Source organism: Monoraphidium neglectum (assembly GCF_000611645.1).
Source record: "Monoraphidium neglectum strain SAG 48.87 unplaced genomic scaffold scaffold01892, whole genome shotgun sequence".
In the NCBI taxonomy this organism is placed as follows: domain Eukaryota; kingdom Viridiplantae; phylum Chlorophyta; class Chlorophyceae; order Sphaeropleales; family Selenastraceae; genus Monoraphidium; species Monoraphidium neglectum.
In genome coordinates, this window is record NW_014011736.1 from 2,721 (window position 1) to 11,441 (window position 8,721).

The 8,721-nt window shown below is 68.0% G+C and overlaps 2 protein-coding genes across 2 annotated transcripts; one reads left to right on the plus strand and one right to left on the minus strand.

Moving 5' to 3' along the window:
- Positions 1–238: 238 nt before the first annotated feature.
- MNEG_9311 (hypothetical protein) lies at positions 239–785 on the plus strand (the record flags this gene model as incomplete). Its single annotated transcript, XM_014042216.1, has 2 exons — positions 239–451; positions 648–785. The coding sequence occupies 2 exons, from the start codon at positions 239–241 to the stop codon at positions 783–785; spliced, it is 351 nt and encodes a 116-aa protein (XP_013897670.1).
- An 823-nt stretch (positions 786–1,608) lies between these two features.
- On the minus strand, positions 1,609–8,593 carry MNEG_9312 (hypothetical protein; the record flags this gene model as incomplete). Its single annotated transcript, XM_014042217.1, has 12 exons — positions 1,609–1,755; positions 1,994–2,102; positions 2,352–2,464; positions 2,893–3,033; positions 3,352–3,504; positions 3,842–4,733; positions 4,948–5,432; positions 5,631–6,134; positions 6,367–6,516; positions 6,703–7,869; positions 8,078–8,493; positions 8,542–8,593. The coding sequence occupies 12 exons, from the start codon at positions 8,591–8,593 to the stop codon at positions 1,609–1,611; spliced, it is 4,329 nt and encodes a 1,442-aa protein (XP_013897671.1).
- Positions 8,594–8,721: the final 128 nt, after the last annotated feature.

The window sequence follows — 8,721 nt, forward strand, 5'->3', positions numbered from 1 at the left end:
GACAAAGCCACGATTCTCCCTTGTTTTCGGAACTGCATAAGATACCGTATCAATGCTTGACATCGCACAATTGGATCGCATCATGAGTGCCTCCGTGACCTTGCAGCACGCACCGCTGGCATCCAGCCACGCGCAGCACATCGCGCTCCTCATGCACCGCGCCTCACAGCTCGTCCAGCGCCTGCGCGCACCGCCGGAGGGCGCCGCCGAAGCCAGAAAGCAGGAGCATGACGCTCTAATGGTGCACCAGCTGCTGCTCGAAGCCGCCGAGCGCCTGCCGCGCCCCGAGGCGTCGCCGGCGCCGGCGCCCCGCGGCGTGCTCGTCCCGCAGGCGGCGCGCGCGGGGTCGGCGCCGCTGGAGACGGTGCCGGAGCTGCCTCGGGTGGAGGATGCAAACCACCAAATGCAGGCGCTCCACTCCAGCCGCCACAAGCGCGACCGTTCCATCCAGGTGGGCCGAGGACCGGGCTGGGCAGCCAATCCAGGACAGCCCATCATCCCAGACCCGGACCAAAGACACGATGCACCGGCTGCCTGTGCGCAAGGAACCCTCGTTCGGACCCCCTCACGCACCCGCTCCCGAGCCGCTGTCGTACACGCACGTTCGACGAAAACATACACATGCGCCGTTCCCCGCCCCGCACCAGTTCAATGAGGACGACCGCGGCTTCTGGGCGCAGTCGCTGGAGGAGCTCATGGCGGCCATCGCGCCGCACAACGCCGCGCGGGTGGCGCCGGCGGCGCCGAGCGGCGACAATCACAAGCCCGCAGCGGGCAGCTGTTAAGACGACCGCTGCAACGGCACAGCAGAGGGGGTCGTAATGGGTAGAATGACAAAGGTCACAGCAGCTGCGGGGGCGTGATGATCAGGTTTTTTTAGTGTTGATTGTGTCCATCCGTTTTCAGTTGCACAGGATTAGGGTTTTTTCGTCGACGGTCTGTGCTGTTCGCTTATAGGCGCTTTGCATTGCTACTTGTACCTTAAGAAGCCTGAACCCTTCAGGAAGCTGCCTGAGAAGCAACACTAGTGTTTTGTTGCCAGGCCTGGGTCCCCCTGGTCTTCCTTGGCTGGCTGGCTGTCCGCGTATGTATCTTTCATTCATTGGAACTGCACTTTAGTAAATGTTCAGCAAAGTGCGCCCAACATCCATTCCTGCCGCGCTCCACTCAAGTGTGAGCCACTACCACCACTAAAGTGTGAAGGGCTCTGCCACAAACAGCAGTGCAGAGGTAACATGTGCCGTTGCACCATGTATGCCCCGCAGCACCCACTCCAGCCAGCTGTGCGTGAGCAAATCAACGAAGCAGAGGATAGAAAACCTGGCAACAACACAGGCAGCCCATAAAACCCTGATGGACAGTACACCAGCGTCAAACATGAGCAACCCGCCAACTTTCCATCTGGGCAGGTTGTTGGTGCACTTGCATGTCCGAACGGCAGAGGCAGAGGTGGCCTACACAGTTACTAGCGCCCTGCAAATCAAAGCTCCCCGCCGCGAGGGCTCATGCCCACGCGCTCCGACCCCGCTGCGAAAGTGACGAGCCGCGCGGCTCCTGACGGCCCTGCAGGCGGCAGGCCGCAGCCGCCGCCGCAGTGGCTGCCCCGAGCTAGCGCCGCGAGTAGACCGCGGCCTCCATCTTAGTCAGCTTGCTGGCCAGCTTCATGTTGGCTTCCTTGGCCTTGTACAGCTCGCGCCGCGCGATGACCTCCTTCTCACTCAGCAGGGCCAGCTCCAGCTTGCGGGTGACCAGCTCCTGGGGGGGGGGGGCGGTGCGTCATGCAGCAGGTTGCGAGGTGTGTTCCTCGGCGGTGGGTGGAAAGAACTTTGTTCGGTGCGTTGACCAGACCACCACAGTCTCAGACAGCACGCTTGAGGTGCGGCTTGGGACGCCGAATCGTGGCGCTGAGAAAGCAAGCAAGCAAGCCAGCTGCCACGCACAGAATGTGCCCAACCCTGTTCAATGGATGGGGTTTGTGGGCAGCGCGCCTGACCTGCATCAGCGTCTCGTTCTCGCGCTTGGCCTGCGACAGGTCCCCCGTGGCGCGGCTGCTGGCCTGCAGGGTCTCCGCCAGCGCCGCCTCCCCCTTGGTGGCCGCGTTCCTGCGGATTAAGTCCAAGGGTTTGGGGACCGTGAACACATTCTCGGATGAAGCTTTGAGCCTTCAGCCGTGCAAGTCGAAGACGGCGCCCTGATCCCCATTCACAACAGCTTGCCCCAAGAACGCAAAGCAGCCAACGAGCTTCCATGGTCGCGGCGCACTCAGGCATTTGAATGCGCATGCAGGCGCCACCGCACCGCCGCGCGCCGGCCCCGGCTGCGGCCCCCGAATCGCGCCTCCGAGCGCGCACCTGAAGCCCTCCAGGGCCGCGACCTGCGCCTCCAGCTGGCCCAGCGCCTCGTGCGCTGCCGCGAGCTCGTCGTGCAGCGCGTCAACCTCCTCGCGCCCCGCAGCCTGGAGCTCCTGTGTGTGTGTGTGTTTGTGTGTGCGCGCGTGTGTGTGTGTGTGTGTGTAGAGTTCAAGGGGTCGAGAGTTGAGCTGAGGTCTGGCATGGGTTGAGAGCGTGGAGGGGATTCTAGGGAAGGGAGTCCGGTTGAAGGTGTTGCAGGTGCTAGGGCAAGTTGGGGCCATGTGATTCTTGCCCCCCTGCCAAGGGTTTAGGTTCAGGAGGGTCAGGGCAGGTGAGGGGCTGGTTGACATATGCGGCCCAGCACGCTTGTGTACGCCGAAGCGGGGGGACGTGGCTGCCGACGAGCCGTGAGGCGACCCCTGGATGACTAACCAACAGGGCAAAAGTTGCTTCTAGCTGGGCGTTGTGGGCCATTCAAAATCCACACGGCCCCATCCTGTCCGGGCTGCGTCCCACCCCCTGGCATCCGCGCGACCCTCACCCTGTACCGCCCCTTGAGGCGCGAGTACTTGGCCTCCCACCCCGCCACTGCCTCTTGGGCCATGTCCTCCCCGGCCTCATCCAGCTGCTCGCGCACGCGCTCCTCCAGGGCGGCGCGGTCCTCAGCCTCCTCCGCCAGCCGCTGCGGGGGCGCAGGCAAGGAATGATGGCCGAGTGTTGGGGTTTTACGGTGTGCGATGCGCATGCACCTGTCACTCATGCATGTGTGTGTATGTTGCACACATGTACGTGTATGTATACATGTGTGTGTATGTGTGTATATTTGAGTGTGAATAGGGTAGGGGGAAGAGACAAGGCCAGGGACACAAGGACGCATCTCTCAAGACCCGGGCAGCGAGCTCAGTCCCCGCCGTGCTTGCCGGACAACACCCCCCCCCCTTGGACGCCGCGTGCCGCGCTTGTGGCCCAACTCTTGATGCAGTGTGCCATTCCCACCCACCTGCTTGAGCTCCGACTTTTCCCGCTCCAGCACGCGGCAGCTGCCCTCCAGCTGCCCCACCTTGGACTGCAGCTGCTCGACGCGCGCCTTGAGCGCGGACGCGGCGGCCTCGGCCTCGGCGGTGCGGTCGCTGTTGCCCTGATGCAGGATGGCCTGGGGTTCAGGGGTGGGTCAACAGCCGGGGCAGGCGAGGTGTGTGATGCCAGGGTTTATCCATCTCACTGAAGCAGTTGCCATGCTTTGTGGGGGATTGAGATGGAAAAGCGGGCCTCTTTCAGGGTGGGTTGAGGGTCAGAAAGTTGGCAGAGGTAAGAAAACGGAACTTGGGAGGCCCTCCGCAGGGGTGCATCAACCCTTGAAATGGTGGGGTGAAAGCGGAGAAACTAGGTCGGCGGGCGGGAGGCTTTCTGCGTCAAACGCCTGGGCGCGCCGCCACCACCGGCGGGCCGCCCCTGCACCGGTGGCGGGCGTGGGCTGCGCCGCTGCTCACCGGTGAGGGGACGAGGCCCGCCGACGCTGCTGCTGCTGCCGCTGCCGCTGCTGTGGCCGCCGCCGCCTGCTGCTGCTGCTGCTGCTGCTGCTGCTGCTGCTGCTGCTGCTGCTCTAGCTGCTGCCTTGCCTCCGCCAGCAGCTGCCGCTGCGCCGCCGCCTCCCCCTCCGCCGCCGCGAGACGCCGGCCCGCGTCAGCGAGCCGCTGCTCTGCCGAGGCCGCCCGGCGCTCTGCTGCAGCCAGCTCATTACTCAGCCTGCCCTGATCCTCTGCGGCCTCCGCCTCAAAGTCAGTCAGCATCGACTCCAGCTTGTCCCTCACACTTTCTAGACGCCCCACCTCCGCCCGCGCCGCCCGCAGCTCCGCTGCCGCCGCCACCGCCGCGGCTTCGGCCTCGGCGGCTGCCTGCTGCGCAGCGGGGTCCGTGACCGCGGCCGCCCGTTTCGCAGTAGCGGCCGCGAGCTGCGCTTGCAGGTGCTCCACCTCTTTCTCCTTTTCCGACAGAGCAAAGAACAGCTCTTCCTGCGCCCGTAGCAGCTGCGCCTGCGTCGCCGCCGCCTCCGCTGCCGCTGCTGCAGCCGCCGCCTCGCGCCCGCCGTCGCTTCCACGCAGCGCGCGTATCAGCGGCGGCGACGCCGCGCCGCACTCGCTGCCGCCGCCGCCCCCCTGCTGCGTCAGCAGCAGCTTCCCCTCGGCCGCCGCGACCTGGTCCCTCGCCTCCGCCAGCTGCAGCGCCAGGCGGGCGATCTCCTGCTCCAGCCTGGCCTTGTCAGCAGACAACCCGTCGCGCTCGGCGCGAAGCTGCTGCTCGGCCCGCGCCGACTGGGTTGACAATGCAGGGGCCTTCTGCTGCGCGCCCGCCTCGTCCACCAGGGAGCGCAGCAGTTTGACCCTGGGGGGCCGAGTGGTGGTGTGGTGCATGCAATGGTTCAGCAGTTGCATGCATGGATTGGCAGCGTTGTGAGTTGAAAACGTGATGCCCAGCAAGCGTGGATCCGCTCTCAACATCCGGCCTGCACTCAGGGCCCACCAGGCAAAAGCAGCCCTCAAGCCACACAGCCTTTGCACACGAGGTGAGGTGCTCAGCAGCCAAATCCATCCCTCACTTGTCCTGCAGGCCCCGCTGCGCCTCTTCGCCAGCCCGCAGCGCCAGCGCGCCCGCCCTCAGCGCCAGCAGCGCCTGCAGCAGCTGCTCAGCACCTGCCGCCTCCAGCCCGGCCGCGTCGGCCGCCTCCTTGACCTCCGCCGCGACCTCTGCATTCAGCTGGCCGAGGACCGCCGGGGCTTTCAGCATTGGCCGCGCCTCGGCCACGAGGGCCGCGAGCGCGTCGTCCCTCTGCCGCTCCAGCTCCGCCACGCGCCGCCGCAAGCTGGGCGCGGCCGCGTCGTCCGCGGGGCTAGCGCCCTGTCGGCCGCCGCCGCTCGCGCGCGCCGCGGCGCCGTCGGCGACGGCGGCGGCGCCGCCGAGCAGGCGGCGGGCGGTGGGCGTGGAGGGCTGCTGCTGCGTGGGCGTCCCGGGCGCGGGGTCGCCGCCGTCGGCGGCGCCGCGGGTTTTCGACAGCAGCTCGACCTGCTTTGTCAGCGCCACGACCTGCAACCGCGGCAAGGCGGGCGCGTGCAGACCGATCGCCGCTTCAGGTCACTGCCACGTCTGCGTCATGCGACCTTGCCTGTCATGAGGTTCTTTGGATGCAACCAAACGTGTACCCTCTACATCTGCATGTGGGCCCTGATATGCTTGCAAACACACGCGTATGCACTGGATTCATGTTCTCTCAGAAAAGCTCACCTGCTCCCGCAGCTCCCGCTTCTGTCCCTCCGCCCTGGTGGCCATGGCAACACTCTCATCAACCTGCTTCAAAGCCTCCGCCAGCCGCCGCTGCAGCTCGGCCGCGCGCGCCTCCGCCGCGCCGCCCGCCTCCCGGCCTGCCGCGGCGGCTGTGAGTTGGGTTTCCCGTTCGGCGACCTTGGCTTCGAGGTCTGCGATCTGGCCTTGTTGCTCTGAGATCTGGCCGCGGGCCTGCGCAACCTGCTCGTTCAAATCAGCGACCTCAGCCCGCGCGTCGTGCAGCAGGCCCTCCAGGTCCTCGCAGCGCGCGCGCAGCTGCACGGCAGCTTCCAAACCACCCCCATCAGATGCCGCCGACTCGCGCCGCGCTGTGGAAGCCGCCGCCTCCGCCGCCGCGATCTGGAGGTCGTGCTGGCGCTGCTGCTCGCTGATCTGGCGCCTCAGCTCCTCGACTTCCAACTGCAGCTCTGCTGCGTCGCCCGCCTCGATAGAGGCCGCGACGGCCTATTGCGGTGCCGCCGCCAAACACCGATTAATTGATAAGACAAGCAACGCGATCGGTGCACAATGTCCGCCGCTGCCTCACGCTTGCTACCCACCCAATCCACAATTTTGCGGATGCCTGTGCCAGGCCCCCAAAATCCCAACACCATGCCGTCCCTCAAAATGCTCCCCTTTTCCACCAACACCCTCAATAATCACCGCGCAGTCCCAAATGTGCCCAGCCTCCCCGCACCTCCTTCAACTGATCCTGCAACTCCTCCGCCTGCTGCCTGGCCTCGTCGCGCTCAGACGCCAGCCGCTCCTCCCGCAGCCTGGCCTGCCGCTTGGCGTCGTCAGCCGAGGACACCTGCGCGCGCGCCCGAGCCGTGTCGCTCATGAAAGCCTGACTGTTGGTATCAACAAAAACGCTTGAATTCCGATGGAGAATCCCCTGACGCTTTCGCGGGCCGCCGCAGGGCCAACGCTCTTGAGGTTATGACACGGCAGCGCCGCCCGAAAACTGCACACAGAACGACGCGTGCCACGCGCAGGCACAACGCTCGGCCTTGACGAGCCCTCCCCGGCCCACCTGGTCCCGCAGCACCGCCAGCTGCGCGCGCAGCTTCTCGTTCTCCGCCCGCAGCTGCGCCGCAGCTTCCCCGCCCGCCGCCGCGCCGGCCGCAGCCGCAGCTGCCGCGCCGGCCGCTGCCGAGGCTGCCGCCGCGCCACCGCGGGCACCCCGGGCTGGGGCGGCTGCCGCCTTGGCCGGCGGCGCCTCCGCCTCTGAGCCCTGGTCGTCGCTGTCGCCGCTGGCAGACAGCGACGCAGCCGGCCGCTGCGCGGAGCCCTTTGCCTCTGCCACCGGCCGCTGCTGCGCGGCCGCCGCCGCCGCCGCCGGCTGCAGCCGCTCGAGCAGCGACCCGCGGCGCCCGCTCGCCGGCGGCGCGGCGCCTTCCTTGCTTCCAGCCGCCGCCTCCGCCTCCTTGCCCTTCTTGGCTGCGCCCGCATCCGCATCCTTTGCTTTCTTCGCGCCGCCCGAGGGCTGCTTTGCCGCCGGCTTGGGGCTGGGGCCAGGGCCGAAGAGCTCGGCCCTCAACTCGTCCTCTGTCTTCTCAGCCGCCTTGCCGCCCGCCCGGCTGCCGCTGGCGCCCCCGCTGCTGGCCCGCGACAGCGCGGCCGGCTTGGCCTTGGACGAGCCGCTGCTGCCGCCGCCGCCGACGCTGAACAGGGCGCTGCGAGCCTCGTCCTCCGACAGCGCCGCCGGCGCGGCCGCTGACGCCCCCGCCCCCTTGCCTCCGCCGCCGCCGCCAACGCCGCCGCCTCCGCGTGGCCCCTGCTCGCGCTCCCGCTGCCGCTCCTGCGCGACCGCAAGCGCGTCGCGCAGCGACGCGCGCGACGCCGAGACCGGCTCCTCTTTCTTCCCGGCACGGCCGCCGCCGTCGGAGCCGCTGGACTCGCCGTCTGAGTCGGCCGAGCTGCGGCGCGCGATGCCGCTGCGCGCCGCGGCGACGGCGGCGCTCAGCTTTCCGGCCAGGAGCGCCTTGGCGTCCCGCAGCAGCGGCTTGAGCTCGCCCTCGTATTTTTCTTCCTTGCGCTCCGGCCGCTCCCGCGCCGCCGCCCCTGCCGCCGCCATGCCCGCCGCGCCGAGCGAGCCCGTGCGGCCCGCGGCCCTGCCGCCGCTGCTGCCGGAGGCGCCGCGGCCGGCGGCCTTGGCGGGGGGCGAGTACTCCTGGGCAGCGGAGGGCAGTGCGGCCGCCTGTCAGGTCATGCATGGAACACATCCCCCTGAAATCGGCAGACACACATACAAACACACACACATACACACACACACACACACACACACACACACACACACACACACCTTGACACATCACCGCTGGCATTTTCACGCATGCGTCCTCTGGACATTGCATATAAAAAGGCCGACAGGTGGCCACCACAACCTCTTGAACCAGGCCCACCTCCTCGTCCGTCAGTGACATCTCGCTGATGTCATCGTCGTCATCCTTCCGCGACACCTTCCTCGCCGCCGGCCGCGCCGCCGCAGCAGCCGCCGCCGGCGCAGCCGCTGCGCCCGCGCCCACGCCGCGCCCCGGTGTCGTCGCCGCCGCCGCTTTGAGCGCGAGGCCGCCGCCGCTGCTGCTCACGCCGCGCGACAGGGCGCCCGCGGCGGACGCCCCGTCGGCCCCGCCCGTGTCCTCCTCCTCCTCTATCTCATTGCTCCTCGCCTTCGCCGCCTGTGCCAGCCTCCCAGGGCGCCGCACGGGCGCCGGCGACGCCGCAGCGGCGCCGCCGGGCCGCAGCACCGGGGACGCCGACGCGGCGCGCGATGCCGGCGGGGGCGTGCGTCGGTCCGACAGGGGCGGCTCGTCAAAGCCTACGTCGGGTGCGCGTGAACTTGATTATCGCTTGCACTGCGCCTCACAATCACAGAAGCAGGCTGCAATCCAGCGGTGCGCTCCAGCCTGCTGCCACATACCACCCCTCTTGCGCGCGCCGACTGCGGCCCAGGCTCGAGCGCCACCCGTCCCAAGTGCGACAATCGCAAGCCAATTGCGCAACAGTCGCACGGGGCGTGCGGTGGTTGCTTGCACCAGTCCAACCC